Genomic DNA, 19,128 nt, shown 5'->3' with positions numbered 1-19,128 from the left:
GAGCCCAGAGATGACACCTCAAAAATTTCTGCAGCAGGAGCCACAGACTTCAGCAAAGGTGCTTTTGGGCAACTGGAAGGGCTCATCCTGGGGCTGGTTGTACCGATACCTCCACAAGCTTCTCATTAAACAGTTGCCCAGGATGGTCTTGTCAGCAAGTAGTGGATGGTCTGTGACTGCTTTTTACCACTCAGGCGAAGGAAGGTTGGTGACGTTGCTTTTGAGGGTTTGTGTGTCCTTCCCATACAAGGAGGGCGGTGCTGAGGGCAGATCTGGTACTTCTGGGCAGGGACGCAGACAGAGCACGAGATACCAAGGAGGGGGAAATGTTTAACGGGAAGTTATTTCTGTGTGCTGCCTGCATGTGGCCAGGGAGATGGTGGTGCCAGGGAAGGACCTAAAAGGTATCCCCTGTGGTCCTGCTTCTGCCCAGGCTGAGGGCCCCCAGGTGTTGGGGCAGCAGGGAAAGCCCTGCCTGGCCTTTGGCCATCCCTAGCTGGAGCACAACAACCACCGTACAAAGTTTCAACCCAAGCACTTGCTGGTTTTTTAGGACACCAAACTCAGGATACATTAATGGCAAAGTCTGACAGCCTGTGTAATAGCTCCAACTTCATTATACAACCTTTTTTCAAAAGCTTCAGAAGGGGACTTAGCTGAGCGTGCGTCATTTATTATGAGTGGTTTGAAAGCCTCCACGTAAATCAGGTTTATTTCTTCTGCTTAAAAGAAAAACAGAAGGTTCATCACAGTGAAAAGAATGTTACACTAACAACAACACTTGGACCACCTGCAAAAACAAAACCATGGTATGACTGTGAGGTGTTTTCTGCTTTCCTACTGCCGGGAGGAAAGGAAGCATCCAGCTAGTGACCTCCTGGCATCCCTGTGAGCCTCGCTAATGGGTAATGCCAGAAGTATTAGTTTTGAAAGCTTCAGTTCCTTCTCCTGCTGAGCTTATGACGTGAGGAAAGACAGAAAGACAAAGCACCTCGTTGACAGAGCACAGCAAAGACTGCAGGCAGCTTGGAGGAAAGGCAGGGGGAAAACAGACCTCGACAGGGGATGAGGCTGTCATTCTTCAGAAAAGGTAAACCAGTCACACTCCCCCTCCTCACAGGAGGTGACACACTGGGTAAGACAGATATACATGCTTTTAAGCTCCTTTCCCTCCCCCCCCCCCCTGTTTTTACCTTTTAACCTCCTTTCCCTCCCCCCCCCCGCTGTTGTTACACTTCATTTCATCTGCTAAATTACAAATATCCTGCTTCAGACATGCTATTGGTCATTTTGTCACTGGCTCGTAAAAGAAAGAGACAAGCATCGAATGAGGACTGGTAGGTGGCTATGACAAATACAGGTAAGGTAAAGCCCAGTATTTTCAGTAGAAAAACAAGAATGAAGTGCAAAGATAAAAATGTCCAAGCAGCTGGCAGTACTTTGAAGAAGTCAAATTCACGATACTGTAAATATTAAGTCAGTTTAGACCTTACCCATTGCAGACATCATTCCCAATTGTAGCGTAGATAACTATGGCTGGATTGTCCAGTAGCTGGTTTCTGGCCAAGCTAAAAGATAAATATGCAGCTGTGTTAATGTGGAGATACGTTCTTAGTGCCTGAAGCACACACCATGCTTGTATGAGATCACCTCTTCAGATTTGCCCAATGCTCAGACTACTAAACCTCTGTGTTTAGGTGAGGGGTTTTGTTGTCTTTTTTTTTTCTCTATATAATTTTATATTCTAGTAAAGTTTCTTAAATATAGGGGGTTTTCCACTTCTTTGTTTTGCCCCTCATGGACATGATTTTTCACTGTTTTTCCTGCTGGCTTTCTATCTTTGTATTACTCAGAATTGAAATCAATTAGTGTCATTTCAGGGCAAAATCAAGATGGGAATTTTTTAACCAGAGATGGGAGAGGAAGACTATGTTTGGCTGACAATTAAGTTTATGTGTAGGTTTGGGGTCCAGATCAAATTGGGATGTCATCTGAGTTTCAGTACTAGAGGGCAAGGATTCATTGCTACTTTTTACAGAGGACAAAACATTAAATTTCTGAGGATGTCAACTATATCACCATCAAGCAACCTAAATCAAACTCAAATGCCCCAGAGCGCCTACCCAAATTCAGCTGGAGAGTTCCTCCCTCTCATTTTCCAGGAGCTCCTGTGGCCAAGGGAAGTTTTTTGTTTTAGGATGTGGCTAATACTTTCCTCACAGCGATTTACTTGTTTCTTTAGAAAAAGCAGGACTTCAGCAATGCTTCTGTACTCACAGTCAGCATTTGAATCCTGTTAAATGCTCACCTTTTTATTAAATAGAGGAGGCTTCCTGAAGAACCACCTGATCACATGTAGTGGGAGGAAGAAAAATAATACAATGTCATTATAGTGGCAAACAAAATGAAGTGCAATACCCAAGTTCATTGCATATTTCCAAGAATGTAGAAGCATTAAAAATAAAAATGAAACAAGAAGTCATTTCTGTAACATTTTCAGGTGCTGACATTAAGAAGTGAAGCTATATCCAGCTGCCTCTTACCTGAGTCCCACTGCAGAAAATCAAATAGTTTTAGGTGCTGGGTTGTTTGGATCTGGCTTCTAATCTAGATCTGGCAGCTTCTCCCCATCTGTTGAACATAGCAATCTCTTGTAAACCAGCCAGCCTGACTTGTCAACAGTCGATCTACTTTTAACTTTCCCTATAAATTGCAAAGGGAACTGTTCTCACTCTTCTGAGAGAGTAAGCGTCTCACAGCTATACCACGTTGGGACTGATTCAGGTCCAAACATAGGCACCAAGTGCCATTTTTGACATCCCAGAGTATCCAAGACACCTGCAGCGGGGTTGGTAGATACAACACAGGGTGCCTGAGAGATTGTGCACTTCTGGAGAGGCAGCTGAAAGTGGGAAAGATGCTGGAAAACGTCATAAATAGCACTAAACACCAATGTTTGGGTGTCTTCATGGCTGTCCCTACAAGTGGCAGACTTCGCCTCCCGGGAAGCTCTGCAATTCAATGGCAATTCACCCAAAAAGTTGGATGCAAATCTTCCCTCCTCCAGGAAAGCGCTGGCTATACCTAAGCAGCTGGTGAGCATCTATCATCTTTCATTTATGTCTTTGAATGAGAAAAGCATTCCCAGTTAGGAAAGTTTTTATGCATAAAACTTATTAGCAGGTCTTTAAAGGCTGTGTGCGTACGTCCCAACTACCCACAGTGCACAAATCAAACTCCATCATCCACAGAGCAAGAGCGATAGCAAACGAGAAGCCAAAAAGGGGCTTTATGCTTTGTTCAAGGTTGGACTAGGACTGTGACTGCAAGCAGCTCACCTCACAGCCATGTACAGAAACACAAACTTCAGAGAAGCAGGACCTACAGGTTATACTTGCTTTTGTTTTCTAGTATTTTCACTCTCTCCTCTTTTCTTGCTCCTTCTCCTCTTGTATTTCTCTCCCTCTATTCTTTTCTCAGCTCTCCCGTGGTTTCGCTCTTCTCCTCTTTTCTGCACTGTGCTTCTGAAGCTTGCTTTGAGGAGCAAATCCTGTCCTCCCCGCAGCTCTTGGAGGGGGGAAACTTGTGGACAGAACATCATTAAATCCCTGCTGGATTGGTACAGGGAAAAGATCTGAGAGATAAACCCCTAAGGTAGCAACGATGCACACTTTGCATTTTAATAACGTTGCCTTTGTTATTATCACTCACAGTGATGCCAACCACACATATCAACCAATCCTTTATGCTTTAAATAATCCAGTTTTTCCAAGCTAAAAATTAATATATCTGCTGCTCCTCTCCTGAGAGTCGCTCCATTCAAAATCCAACCCTTCTGCTGAGAAACTCATTTCAGCAGAATAAGAGGCCCACAAAATCCTTAGAAAATATGGCTTGGAACATAAGTACTGCCAGTTGATTTTCATTTTTCTGTTTAATAGCCCTTCTTTCAGCTGCTAAGCCATTCTGCCACATGGCTCCCCAGACTGGGGCTGCGGTTGCAGCACAAATAAACTATTGGGATCTTTAGAAATGAAAAATGTATCTACATAAAAAAAAAAAAAGTAAGAGGCTGGGTTTGGGTATGTATTAGCTCCACAAATTGAGGTGGTTATAAGAAACTCCATGGAGAGCACTAGCATAGCTACAAATCAAGCAAAAACACCAAGAAAATGAAGGGAAGTGGGTTTTTTAGAGGAATGTTTTTGTGGGTAAATTGAGTCTTCAAGGAAGTTTTTGTGATACAGGATACAATCTGTGATGAAAACATTCAACAGAGTAATAAGAGATGAGCAGAGCAGTTACCCTTAAACTGCTAAATGTCCTTGCAGCTATTCCTGGATGTCTCCTGCCTCCCTCTCTGCTCATTTCCAAATATTTTCAGACTGGTAGGGTCTTTTAGTTTTAGTTGAGGAACCAGGGTTGGGTTTGTTCATGCTTGTGAGCAATGCCAAATTTCATAAACCTTGGAATACCGGATCTGCACTTCTTGATTTTCTTGCTCTAGGCTGTGTGTGAGTGACAAGGAGCAGCACTAAAGGTGCAGAGGAAGAGCCTGCGTCCAGATAGTACCAAAAGTACTGCCTGCTTATTGCCTTATCTTTTACTCCCCTATGCCGTAAAAGCAATTGAAAGTATAATGGCGCAAAATAAGAAGTCTCTGGCCTTCCTCAAATGAACTCCAGGTGGACTGCATTTCCAACACAGCCAAAGAAAAAAGATAAAAATCGTTATTCCTTAACTGGTTTTGAAGCCACTGCGAGATATCTGATACTTGATAGGTCAGTGAGTCACAGCATTTGTTAGCAAGGCCTAATTTTTCTGGTCAAAGGCAAGAATCCCGAAGAGACAGGGCAGACTACAAATGGCAAAGGATAGCTGTGTTTTGAAATAGCATACATTATCCAAGTATCTCATGCAAAACATGGATGACAATCACAAGACTGTTCTGTAATTATTTAGAAATTCTCAGGGCATTCATTTTCCTCATGTTTATCTAATGATATTTCAGAATATTTTAGCAATTGATTTTACAATCAGGATGCTTCTATCAAGACAAGGGATCTTCAACAAGTGGTGGAGAACATTTGGAAGAGCTCTCTAACTCCACACCTGAGCACTCTCACCTGGCCCTCACAGCTGTAGGTGTGCCTGCTGGAATGCAAGATACCAAAACCATATTGAAAACAGTGGGCCAATACAAATTATCTGTAGAAAAATGTTCAGCAAGCCACTTTGATGGAGAAAACACTGATTAGGACTATAAGCTGCTTGCTGTGCAACCACCAGCTGGGTACAGTGGCACAGAACTGAATTGTTACGAATTATTAACCTCTCTGTCATATACCAAGCATCTTCTGGGGTGCTTGGTGAAGCCAGTCACACAAAATGAACATCATCATTTCTGATGTGAATATATTCATGGGCCATGTGTAATGTACACAGAGAACTGAGGGGCATCCTGGCTGATCCCCCTCACCCTGACCCCCTCACCTCAGCCAGCTTCAGAGGAGGGAAGGAAACACTGTCTCCGGGGTATAACAGGATTTTTTTTAAGAAAAGGAAGTCAAAAATCCCACTAGCTCAGAGGTTGGGGAAACCTTCCTCCATGGTGAGGATGCATGTCCTGAGAAGGGCAATGGGGGACAGTTCCTCCATGACGAGCAAGTCAGTCCCCAGCTTGGTTTGCTCTCCCTGGGCTCTGGATCTTGGCCTCACGCCTCCCCCCATCAGAACCTCATCTCTAGTGTCTTGTCCTCTCATTGCATATATGTGGGTTGTGAATCATCATTTTCAGGAGAAGGTTAAGTTGTCCCAGGTGGAGCTGGGTTAGGCCGGTGGCCAGCTTTTTGCTTTACTGACACTGAAAGCGGCCACTTAAATCCTCCTATTTGGGGAAATTGTTATGCCAAATGAGGCAATAAAAGTGAACTTTTACAATGTGGTGCCAGTGTGATGATTAAGATACCGAGAGAAGATACCTTGGGATTTTTCTATCTTGTAATTTTTCCCGTTTTAAAATTCCCTTCTCAATTTTCTTCTGAGTTTTTTTGCCCTGACATAGGCTCACCTCTCTTTATATCTTGCAGGCACCTGTAGTATAAGTGGAAAGGAAATACGTGAAATGGAGAGGAAAAGGAAAAATGAACCCAGCAAGAGATTTATTTTTTTAAAAACCTCTATGAGGGAATTGGGAAAAAAAGAAGAGCAGAAAGTGCTACTCCCATGAATGTAAAGGGAACAGAACAAGGTAACAGAGTATCAGGTACTGAGATGAACTGAATATAAATGAGAAGAACCATTGACGTGTAATCAACCATGACCATCTCGTCTGGCCTTTTTTTTTTTTTTTCCCAAAAAATTAGCTCATCAAGAAGCACATCTGAGGGACTGCAGTAATGGGAGCCACCAGCTCTGGTGCCCTGTGATTTTCAGATGGGAAAGGCAGAAGTGCCCAACCTGTGACACCAAAACTTGCACAGAAGTCCTGAAGCCTCGGGAGCACCATGTGTGCCACGGGAAGGAAGAAGGTGCATGAGAAGCCTTGCCAGCAGCATTGGTGCTGACATCAGAAGGCAAATTTTTTTAGGTGAAAATGCCCACCTGAGCCTGGAAGTGATTCTTGCATCACGCTACCTGTCTGTACAATCTCTTCTTCCTGGTAAGATCTCTGCCTGTCAAAGGGGGAGGGCTGGGGCAGAACCTTTTTGATCCTAAATCCTAAATTTTTGGGAAATCCCAAGCATTTACCCAGTTTCTCTGTAGCACTAGGGGCAGCAGTGCTCCTCACTTGCAGCTGACATGACTCATTTGTTAAGAGAGGAAGAGTATCCCCGTAAGGGATGCTCTCATCTGCCCAAGGAGACTAAATTTTCCCGAGCTTCTGCAGCCAGTTTTCTGAAGCATGAAAATTAATTAAATACAATAGAAACACAATGTGATAATCATAGAATAATCATGTATCTTTTAAACTTGCTGTTCGGGACATCACCTGATCCAACACACAAAAGTTAACATTATAAATCTAAATTTCTAATGGAGATTACTGCAATCCCTTCATACAACCCCTTTGACAAATCTAATCAAACTCTGTCTTGAAACAACTCAGGGTTTCTTTTTCTTTTGCCCCTGCTCCTCCACTTTGGAAGCTATTCTAGGTTTTCAGTCCTTGATTGTAACATTTTTTAAATTTCCCTCCCAAACAGAGGTAGGATTAATGAAATGTCACATTCTTGTACCAGAACTATCCTTCAGTTTAAACCTTTCTTCCCATTCTGTGGTGTTTATGCCTCAGAAGGATTCAAAACCATAACCCCTTTTGCTTTGCTCAGTTGCCAAGGTATCTTAACAGTTGTTTAGAAGTCTCCATTGCCCTAATCTTCCCCAAAGCCCTTCTTTGTATCTACTCCCACCAAAGCTGGTCCTCCCTAGGCAAACGGGACCAAATTCAAAGGTCTTATCAGTGGATTATCTGAGGAAGGACTGTCTCCCTGTGTCTAGAGAATATGCCCTGTGCCATGCATGCATCTTGCCACCTCCTTTGGTCTCTTTTCAGCTCTATCTTGCACTCCTTGAAAATCCTCTTTGCGCCCCAATGCCTCGTTCCCTCCATCACCTCTGGCCAATGAGCCACTGGTTTACAGGCAAGAATCTTGTCATTAGCTTTGACACGTCTTGCACAATTGTATTTGCTGCAATTGCTGTCGCCGCAAGCTCATCAAAATTATTCCTGCGTAAGGATGTGGCCCACTTCAGGATGGTTAATACTTTGCCATTTTGCATCATTCACAGATGCCTTCAAGCATGTGCTTTGGTTGTTGCTCTAAGGTCACCGCTTCAACTGCTAAGCATTGTTAGCCTCAGGAGAGATGCATGAAGGACACGGCTCCTCTCTCAAAACCACTGCTCTTTCCTGCTTAGCTGGTTCTCTACCCACCTCTTAGTTCTTGTCTAAATCTCCCTCTTCTTCACTGCACACAAACATTTCCTGTGACGTACCATGTAAAATGTCATCCTCAGTTCTTGGTAGATTAGGTCTGCTGCATATACCCTTGGCAACGCACGGTGTTATTTCATAGAAAGATGTTAAGCCGGCCTCACAAAGTGAATTATTTAAAACCTAGTAGCGTTACATTTTCTCCCAATTTTGGTTTACCTGGGTGTCCTTGATTACTCTCTTAAAACCTGTTCTAAGAGCACACTAAGATGCCTGCACCATTGACCTCGCCAGTTTGGCAAGAGAACTTCTATCTGCGGGTCTCCAGCTCCGAAGGATGTCACCAGACGTCATGGACAACCTTGCTATGAAGCTGATAACCTGTTTTCAGAAGACTGGAACATGTCTCCTATGAGGACAGGCTGAGAGAGCTAGGGTTGTTCAGCCTGGAGAAGAGAAGGCTCCACGGAGACCTTACAGCAGCCTCCCAGTAGCTGAAGGAGGCCTACAAGAAAGATGGGGACAATCTGGTCAGCAGTGCCTGTTGTGATAGCACAAGGGGTAATGGCCTTAAACTAAAAGAGGGGAGTTTCACACTAGATATAAGGCAGAAATTTCTTAGGATGAGAGTTGTGAAGCACTGGCACAGGTTGCCCATAGAAATGGTGGAAGCCTCATCCCAGGGAACATTCCAGGTCAGATTGGATGGGGCTCTGAGCAACCTGATCTAGCTGAAGATGACGCTGCTCACTGCAGAGGGGTTGGACTAGATGACTTTTAAAGTGGGGCAGACTGGTTTTTAGCCCAGTGAAAATTACTAGTGTGGATAAAAGTGATCAAGCCACACAACGGCCTACTCAGAGCTGAATTAATTAAGTGCTGTTCCTTATTTTTCCATAAGAAATGCATGCAATTAGGAAGGGGTTTCTCTTTGTTTCTGAAAGATGTCCATTAACGCAGCATCAACTATCAGACTAGTAAGGATAAAAAATAAAAAAAGTGAAAAAACTTAACATACCATTTTGGGAAATGTTCTGTAAATCTCTGTGATTACAGCGATTTCTCCTGCGCAAACGTAGATACAGAGAGTCTGTCCAGCCTCTGAAATAAATTGAGAAAATGCAAGCTTCTTGTTATAGAAGACATATAGAATTTGTTCATCAAATTTTATGCTGTGCTAGAAATGAAGTTGTTTAGGCTACAATATCCTGTTAAGCAAATATAATCTTGCCCAGCACCAAGGTCAGGCTTGTACACAGGGGGAGCTATCTAGCACCAGCTGCAAAAGAACAAAGACTATCAGGATGGACTCACTGTAAGAGTATGTAAAAAACAAAAAATAATTGACAAGAACCTAGTGATAAAGGACCATCTGGTGATGAAAGGCCCCTGTGGAATTCGAGGACAAAGATATCTTAAGAAATGTGCTGCAAGCAACTAGTTTTTGAACCAAGGTAAAAGTTTATCGTGAGGAAGACCTACAGCCTTCATACCTGAAGACCCCTGCCCAAGACCACCAGGAGGCACTGCGCAGGTGTCAAGAGGAGGAGCGGCCGACCAGCATCTAATGAATATGTAACTTTCTGTGCATATAACCAAGGTATCTGCCCGTGCACGGGTGCAGCTGTGGTATGAGCACTCCTGGTGAGAGCTGCTCCCCGCTGCCCAGCGCTGTTTTGCTTACTCAGCCGCTTGCTAAATTTAATAAATTTTATGAATCACTTAAATTCTAAATTGGCTCCTGGGTTTTATTCCCACAATTTATAACACTTCTAAAGTGATATGATATGGGTGAAAACACAGCTGATATTAAAAACAAAATATCTTTTCATCTCTGAACAACTCTGTGCCCAGTTATGTATATATTAATATTGCATCATATCTCCTTTGTGTTGTCACAAATCTTTTAATCTCGAACAGGGCAGCCTAAAATGAAAGCCAAGTTATCACCTCGGAAACCACAAACTGATGAAGAGTTTCTTTGAAACTATTCCATCCAGGATGGCTTTATCCTGGTCTTTCAGATAAGGTGTTTTGAAAACCTTTTGTTATACATCATTTATCAAAACAATCCTGTTGATTGCTCACTTTTCAACTGGTTGTTATGGAACAGTAGATGAAAGAGAAGAAATATTGGCAGGGCATTCATTTCCCATTGTCATAAATCTTGGATGAATTGATCTGAAAACAGGTTATGCTTGATTGCAACTAGTTCTCTCCCTTCCTTTGCACTGTTGAGAAAAAAGAAAATGCACATGAAAAGGGTAACAGCCCAAAGGAAGGCTGATGAGAAGACCTCACTCCTGGCCACAAAGACATGTCCATCTCTACTGGGTCTACTGATTTTGTGGTTGAACTTACACACCAAAGGAATCAGATACCTTAGATACCATGGCTTAAGAACAGCAAACTTGGATGAATGCAGAGAAACAGAAGACAATAGTAAATTTTGAAACCAGCAGTGAAAATTACCTACATACAGAAAAACTCATGGTGAAGACAACCAGTCACCAAGCAATGGGCTACACCAAAAATTCCTGAACTCTTTGGTTTTCAGCATAGCAGGTGGGTGATGAGGAGAAGCAAACAGACCTTCGTGGTCAGAGGGTACCAGTTTAAAAGCAGAGTCTGTGGGCATGGACCGTGTTTGTGTCTCTTATTTCTGCAGGCTTGGAGTAAATGGGAGCCTCCCACTGCCCGTTGCCAACCAGTCTCCACCACACTTAATTCACTGTGGTGGTGTGGTTTTGAGCTACTTCTCTTAAAAACGCCTTGAGGTCCCAAACAGTCCTTCTTTTGTTTTTCCTCCAGACATGGAAGAGATTAAAAAATAGATTATAACTGAACCAAGGGCTACCACGGATGAACTTCGGGGTCAACACAAAGCTCTGATCACTTGTGAACTTCAGATTCTTTGGAGCCCAGTTAAATACTGCGTATTGAGTAGCTGGACATTGTAATAGATTTTTAAAGGTCGGTTTTGCTGCTGACTCTGAAAGAGGAGGTCTGCTCTGTTGCCTTGTGAAGCAGTATTCCACCTTAAAGCAGGCACCATGTGAATGTGGCTGAGGCTGGGAGCCTGGGTTTCACACAGGGAGAAAAAAGGAAGCAAGAAGTACAAGTGTAGGGTGCAACAGATATTTTTCCTGGAAAATAATATATTCTGCCAACTCCATAATTCTGTTGCTAGAGAGCCTCTAAGGCCTTGGCTCATGCTTGGTTTAGCATTTCACTGTATTCATGACCTAGCTGAGATGTATAACAAACATTTTTGAAACTCTGGCCAGACCAGGCACTGATTTTATCCTTCAGTTCTGGCAGGAATCAAGGGCCTCTTAATGCTGGCCAGAGAGACAATTAACAAAATTATGATTTACTTTTTTTTAAACTTCACAGTTAAAACTGCATTTTCTTTGTGTTTGGACTTTATTTTCCTTCCCTTCTGGCACAGACTTTTTTTTCCCCCACCTATCCCTGCATCCTTCCCCATCCATGTGAGCCAATGTAAATTAGAGAAATTAGAGGAAAATTAGGTCACAAGCGCTTCTAAAACTCTTTTGCTACTTCCCTCTAAATATGCGGAAAAAAAAAGGAAGCAAGATTGCCCCAAAAAAGGGAACACCATGAAATAACACTGGGGTTACCATTTATTCCACAGCTGCAGCAGCAAAATAAAACAGGAGGAAGAGGGAAAGAAGAAAAAAAAGAAAATGCTGATTTTTGTTAGCCCCCAAAATACTTCCCTTCTCTTTGTCCCAGCGTTTTGAAAAAAAAAAAGTGAGTTTGTTTTTTATTTTTTTCCTCTTTCTAAATTACAATTTGACCAGCTCTAAAACCCACCCTGAATTTCAAGAGACTGAACTAGAATACTGTGCATTGTCTATATATGTAAAAGATTTTTAAAAATCCCAAGATCCAGTGCTGATCTTGATTTTAGAAAGAGCAAAAGCAGAGCTGAATAGCATTTTTCTCTTTCCTTGTAAGGACTGTGAGTTTTTTTTCCTGCTGTGCTTTGAGGGAGCTTGAGACTTGCTACAACGTGACCGCCCAGCCTGTTGCCTTACCCAATGGTAGAGTTCAGAAATCCAGTGATCTCTGAGAACTGGGGCCAGTCAAACTCATCCGTGAAAGCCATTGGGAGATTAGCAAACGATTTCTGAAAGAGAAAATTTTAAATCAATGTAGTTTCACCCTTACAGGCAAAAAAAAAAAATCCTTTCATCCAACTTCTTAGCTGGAGTATTAGCTGTACAGCAGCAATTGTAACTGTAGTGATTACTTATGCATATAATTAAAAAGTTGACTTATGTAAGATGGACATATCAAGTGGCAGAGGAAGGAAAACAAGCTATATCTGAATGGCATCTCCTGGCACACTTTAACTCTGTAAGAGCCCAAAACTCTTCCTGATGTGGAGCAGGCACAGGCCACCAAGCAACTGCTGGCTGCACTAAAATAACACTCAAAAAGGTCCCCGAGCATGGCAACGATAAGGGAGAAACCCATGTCATCTGCCATAACCTTCCCATCCTTCATCCTTGTCTCCTTTTGCTGGTATTAGTGCATCACATCTTTTTTTAAGCAACCGCCTCTGTGAAAGCCTCTATGCGGATGCGAGCTGTGTTGCACATTCAAAAGAGAGAGCCCTGGTCGTTTCCACTTTAATTTCTGACCATGTCAAAAAAATCATGAAAGGCAAGAAAAATGGCCTTGAGAAATTGCACCAGCTCAGAAGGATGAGAACATGGAGTAAATTTTCGGCTCCTCATAGCCCTGGGTACTCACAAAGACAAACGCATAAATCCCGTGTGCTCATACTGAAAAACTGCTGATAAAAAAGGTAATAACCAGAAGAATGTCAAAACATAAAATCAGAGAACTTATAGGCTCTTTTAATCCTTGTAATTTATTAACTTCATTTTCTTTTCAAGCAGTTGAGGATTCTCCTATACACAGCTATACACAGCAAGTAGGTGGGTCATTCCTTTTCCAGGAGGGTCAGAAGCAACTAAGGAGGCATGGAAGAGCTACATCCTGTGGTCCTCACCAAGTTCTCATTCCCAGAAAACTATCATTTAGGTGAATGGGAGATATGCTTAAGTATAAGCCTATGCGGTTTGTCTGTAAGAGGATGGAGAGAGATGCAGGGAAAGGGAAGGAGAGGTGAGAAAAGAGGGATTGCAGGGGGGAGGAAATCCTGAAGCCAAGCTCTGAGCAGCCTAATGCACAGCAGATGCCAGTTTAAAGCATGTAACCACGTATTTGACCTACTTACAGTAGGTCTGCACTAGTTACCAAGGTGAAAATGGGTCTGGCTTAATTATCTTTCACTCAGTTCTCTCTCTTTCACAGATATACGTGTGTCCTTGTGTGTATCTGTAGGTACGTATACATATATATATGTATATATAAATTATTAAATTTTTTTTAGGACTGGAGAGAACTTCCACATCTGCTTACTTCAAATCTGATAGTTTTGTGTGCAAACAAGCACTCAATCCAAGGGCACAGCTAAGGGCAGAAGTGGAGGGGTACAGATTGGCCATTTGCAGTATTTGCCTCTTCATAGTTTTGCATTAAAGCTGACAGAAATATTGAAATAGTCACTTAGCATAGAACAAATTACAGCTATGAACTCTCATAAGTCATAGCATATAAGAGTATAAAAAGAGTCCAAAAGTGATTAAATATTTTTAAAACTAATCCTTCTGTGACCAATTCTCTCATTACTTCCCAATAGCACTCCAAAATAATATTTCCATTGGACAGGTTCCAATAATTTTTAATGTGGTTTTTGTTGTGGTTTTTTCATGCAAACTTAGCTTAAATATGAATTAGCCAGAACCTAATTGAATTGCAAATCAGTTTGGAAAGGAACATTTGAGCCCAGAATTACAGTTACGTTTGAAAACTGTATATACGTTTAACATTGATGCTGTTCCAGCAAAGCACTTAAAACCAGACTTTTGAAGCTATTTCAGGACCAAAGGGTGAAGATGGGTAGTTAATGGAAATTTCAGAAGAAGGCTAGACCTTGAACTCTGCAGGGATGTAGTTTGGAAAGGATGGTCTAGCAGACTCCATTTCACCGAGTCTCAGATGCAAATGTGTCCCACTCTAGAGGTGGATCTATGTTGACTTTTAGTTTAAAACTCTTCTGAGCACAGCCTTGTTTAAAATACCATTCTCCAGACTATTCTGGCTGAGAAACCATGCTTCAGCCTACGTGGCAGATTTTAGCAAAGGACGATTAAAAAAGCGATCGCAGCCTAGCTTCAAATTCCATATTTTAGCCTCAAATGGTCTAGACATATCTCACTGCAAATGAATGCCCTCACCTCCTGGATGTGTCCCACCTTGAAATACATCTCTCCAAATCCTCCCGCTTCTCTTGCACCAGGCAGCCAAGGTCCTGGCTGATGCTAAATGCACACACTGAATTGCACTGGATCAAATTAGCTTAAATGGAAGATTCAGAGATTTTCAAAATCAGGGCACAGAAAGGGCATTGGAAACCTAATGTTCAGATAAGCCTTTAGAAATGGCAGTCACAGAAACCCTGAAAGCACTAAAATATCCCTTAATTTGAAGGGGAATGGAATATTTGCTTTAAAGTTGACTTCAGTGATGTTCAGATCCCCATAATAGCATTAAGTACCTCAGATGATTTTCTTATTCTAAGTATACAAATAAACAAGCCATAGAGCTCCAGAGGAAAGCCGAAGAAAGCACAGCCTAATTTTCTTTTAAAAAGCAAGTATCGCATTTCTACTCTGCAAAGTCGCAAGGGACATAGGTTTGGAATTAGCAAATTATTGCCTTATTTCCCCCAAAACGCAGCATCTCAGTCATCACTATAATAGCTGGAAAAAACATTTTGCCTGCAATTCACTGTGTTTAGAGGGAAGCTAGGGAATGTTTCGGTAATATTTTCACTGAGCAAACTCCTGCTTTGTTCTAGTGGTGCAAAAAAAGAAGTCAGTTGGATAAGTCCATCCTGAACCCACATTTAAAGAAATGCTGAATTCTATTAATATTAAAGAAACCTGAGAATCCACTTGAGTTTGTGGGCAAATGGATATTTACTCCATTACAGATAGACATGAGATTTATTTTTCTCTTTATTCAGCATGAAATAGAGATCCAAGAGTTTCAAAACACACCTTCCTAGAAAGGGTATAATTTCCAGCACGTTTATAAAAACAGTGCTTTTATCTCCAGAAAAAATCATCTCTAAAATGAGATTTAAAACTAAGCTTCCATCCCAGACATATAACAGAAAAAATGCTGCATTTAGTAGCTATTTGGAAGTCAACTGTAAGCAGATGGACAGAGCAGCAGGAACACAATACCCATCGCTAGACACACCAGTGTTTTCAACATTAGCTTTCTGCAAAAACCATCTCCCTCAAAACAACCCACCAAAACCCTATAGTATTTCTTCTGCTTTGTTGAACCTCATCAAGTGCATGTCTACTGCATTACACTTCATTTCTAGTGTCTGAATTTTCAGGTCAAAGGAATGAACATTCAGCTCAATCCTTGCTGAACCTTTTAAAAGAAGAAAAGTCTGATAAACCCAAAATCTACTGACAAGCAGAAAGCCAAAATAAAGTTGACTCATCCCCTTCTTGCAGCTGTGTAATTCTCCTCTGTAATTGCACTCTGGGTGTTTGGGGATTTACTGGAGCGATGGCAGGTGAAGGAGAGAGCCATGTGCTTGGCTCTTCTGCAGGGATATGCAGGCAGGAATCCTCAGTGATGACCCCAACATCATTTTCCTCTGTGTTGCTGCACCTCAGCTAGATCCCTGTAGGGTAGACTTTGAGAGGAACAAGGTTGGTCAAAACCTTCAAAATCAAGGTACCTGAGACTTACCCTACTGCTACATAGGGTGGGCTGGGTTTTGTTGTTTGTTTGGTTGGTTTTTTAACTGGAGAAATAGCACACCTGAGCTATAGCTTTCAAAGACGTGTCCACCGCATGATAGACATTTTCCACACCAGATAGCGCCTCCATGTACTCTTTGTGGGAAAAACACACTCTAAGAGGGATGATAACCATATTTTTGACCACCTCCTAGCTAAAGGCTTTGGAAGTAGCACTGGAATACATAAGTCCCCACTCTGATCCAGTCCACATCTCAAGCTCAGCGACACATTATGTGGGCTGGGAATGGCTGGAGCTGCATCGGTGTCAGTAGGCTGGGGCTCAGATAATTCTGATTTTCCCCCTCCCAAAAAACACCCTCCTTGATGAACGCAGGACCGTAACTCAGGTATCTGCATTTGAGTCACTTAGGTTTAAGAAAACAGAAGGACCAGGAAGGCACTAAGAGATTTGAAAGGGGACAAGTGAATGATGTGACTCGGTGACATGGGCTGTCTGACGGTACCACGGTGCCCTGCACTGGACTACATGGTGGGATATTATCCTGTGAGAATCCAGTGTGAAGAGGGCAGTAAGTTAGACTGAGAAATCCAAAATCCAGTATATAACAGCTTCCCAAAATGGTCTTTGAGATGATGGAGCAGGCATCTGAATTCCAAAGCTGTTCAGCCCAAATATCCCTTCAGTTACCCCTGTGCTAATCATCCCATTACCCAAATGATATCCTGATCCTGCTTCAGTGAGGAAATTTCTCATTCACATTCTCTTTCTTCCCTCACTTGTTGTTACTGCTCCCTTAGCATGGTGGACGATGTGAAGCATAATCAGGGAAAGCAATCACTCTGTGGAGCCTCTTAACTAAATTCTCAGCATCTCTCCTGAAAAATTATTTCCCCACCTAATTAGCTTTAAAGATGGAATTAACAGCTGCCACTGACGCAGTGCTGATTAACAGAAGGGCCCACAGCACCGTTAAAACCTTTTATGTGAACAGGTATAAGGATAAATACATACAAGAAATATATTAAATACATAAAGTATATAAAATAGATACATAAAAATACAGAAAAACATTAAAGTAATAAAATAATTCACTTAAATCTGAATTAACAGGCACATGGCTTTTTCCTCATGTACATGATAAAAATCCTGGACAAGGTCTGAGGGGGAAAGTCCTATTTGGAATTCCATATAAGGGCTAAGATTCCATTGAAATAGAAATTAAAGCTTTGAGCTGACTCTGGTATTGACTGTAGAGAAAACCATTTGATAAACTGATTTTTCTATACATTTTATCAATTGACAGAATCAAAGAAGTGTCTTGAGTTTGACAGCACGGGGGCTGGCTCCAGCAAGTGGTATTTTAAGCACTATCTTAATGCATCCCTTTCTCACTGGGCTCAGAACAGATGCCAGCCCCGGTGCCCTGTATTGGTGCATGAGAGACATCTCTCCCAAGACTGGTTTGTGGTGGCTCTGGTTCTGCATCTTCCCCACACACTGGCCAGATGGAGTTGAGTACTGAAAGCTTGTGTTTGTTGGGTCTTACGCAGCAAGCAGCAGTTCCTTCCCCATGCAAGTTGCTCTGCGCCCACCAGGCAGCAAAAAGGTGCCATCAAAACTCACTTTATCATCTACACTCCAGCTCCCTGACCTTGAAGCTTCTGCCTTTGCATGTCATTACCAGCCCTTGACCCATCCAGCTAGTGGACCAGCTAGCTTCAAGCAAGAGAAATTCTTTCTAAACCTTCATTACAGTGATAATAAAATGTTGACATAGCCTAAAACTATTCTTGCCCACACAGTTCTTCTACCAGCATTACAGCCAGAATCATCATCATCATCAGTATTATTACCATCTTTATTAAACAGACAAGATAATCTCAATTATCATTAGTGCTAATTTATTATGCTCATCATCAGCTCTGTCATCAGTGTCACTTATCTAATCGTTGCTCATAAACGTTTTACAAAGAAAAACAACTGCTCATCTGCAACATTTTAATCAGCTAAGCTCTGGGAGCAAAAGTGGGAAAACACATAAAACTCTCAAACCTTCACCAGCCCGGCAACTACCAATGTTTTGGATTAAGTATTGCTCTCCAGAAAACAATCCACATCCTTATTCTACAGAGGCCAGGGGATGAGTAGCAGGTTTTCACCAGGGAAGGTGGGCACTGATAATCATTTCATTCCCCGTCAGTGAACTGCCTCCGCTGGGGCTCAGCATAATCCCCAGTCAAGTACATTTTTTTGTTGTTGAAAATGTGAAATGCTGTGGTAGTGCACAAAGGTAGACATCAGTGTGGTAGTGATATTTTACAGTCACTGTGGGAATTTTTCCCTTTGGGATAAAGTCTTGGCTGACCCTTGAACACCTACAGGTGTATTTGTTTAGCCAGCTTCAGAGCTTGAACACCACAGTTACCAGACCTATTTCACATATGCCACAAGTGAGGGAAAACAATCCAGGACACATCATTTCAAAGCCAAATCCCTGAGACAGAAGCTCCCGGACTGTGAGCAATGTCGCTTCTGCAATGCATGCACAGCAAGGATCTGTACCAAAAAGGCTGCTAATGGCAGGACTGATACCACAGACAAGCACGGGGCTCTCTGAGCTGCTGGCATGTGCGTGGAAAGCCAGATGTCCCTGTTTGTGTCTCTGGCACAGCATCAGGCCACCAAAGCCAAACCCTCCCCTGACCCAATTGCACAGATGTCGGAGGAGTAGCGGTAGTGCAGGGCTGAGATTTTTATTTTTATCTTCAGAAGAGCAGCTGTGGGAGGGGACCAACACACGTGAGAGACCGCAATCAGAAATTCCAGTGCAATGAGGCGTTTTGGGCTTGTTTCCCTGCAGCAGCCTGAGGCACAGGGGAGAAAAAGCAAATGGCAACCAGAGGCAGAGTGGTTTTGGCGACCCGACACCGTTCCTCACCGTTGACATCTGCGTGACAGTCATCCACTCGGGAGGGATGTGGAAGTGAGCACCGGCTGAGTCTCCCAACAGCACAACCCCTTGTGAGCCTGCACCTAATTAAGACACTTTATGAGATGCGAGAGCAGGAAGAGCGAACCAAAACAGAACGTTGGAGAGCAACGCTTTGAGAGCAATGATGGTGTCACCACCCTTCACGTAGCTGAAATGTTCTGACCCTGCAATGGGATTTTCACTCCAGCTGCAGCACAAATTGGCAAACAGGCACGTGCCAGCAACCCTAGAGAACCAACTGGGGACTAGGCATGAAAAACAGGGAGGGGTCTTGCTAATCAGAAAAAAAATCCTGGTTGTATTCAAG

General features: G+C 42.5%; 1 protein-coding gene across 1 annotated transcript in view; it reads right to left on the bottom strand.

Moving 5' to 3' along the window:
• AOAH (acyloxyacyl hydrolase (neutrophil)) overlaps window positions 1-18,856 on the bottom strand; it is a gene marked incomplete at its 5' end in the record, with an annotated part of 36,576 nt that extends 17,720 nt beyond the window's left edge. The window contains 5 exons of the mRNA XM_009871936.1: window positions 1,494-1,568; window positions 2,309-2,345; window positions 8,955-9,037; window positions 12,001-12,092; window positions 18,768-18,856. Of these exons, the coding sequence (XP_009870238.1) occupies window positions 1,494-1,568; window positions 2,309-2,345; window positions 8,955-9,037; window positions 12,001-12,092; window positions 18,768-18,856 (376 nt within the window). The remainder of the gene's footprint in view (window positions 1-1,493; window positions 1,569-2,308; window positions 2,346-8,954; window positions 9,038-12,000; window positions 12,093-18,767) is intronic.
• Between the last annotated feature and the right edge of the window lie 272 nt (window positions 18,857-19,128).

This window comes from Apaloderma vittatum, unplaced genomic scaffold, assembly GCF_000703405.1.
Source record: "Apaloderma vittatum isolate BGI_N311 unplaced genomic scaffold, ASM70340v1 scaffold36566, whole genome shotgun sequence".
NCBI classification, from domain to species: Eukaryota; Metazoa; Chordata; class Aves; order Trogoniformes; family Trogonidae; genus Apaloderma; species Apaloderma vittatum.
The sequence above is the reverse complement of the archived record's forward strand: the minus strand, read 5'-3'. Positions and strand labels throughout refer to the sequence as shown.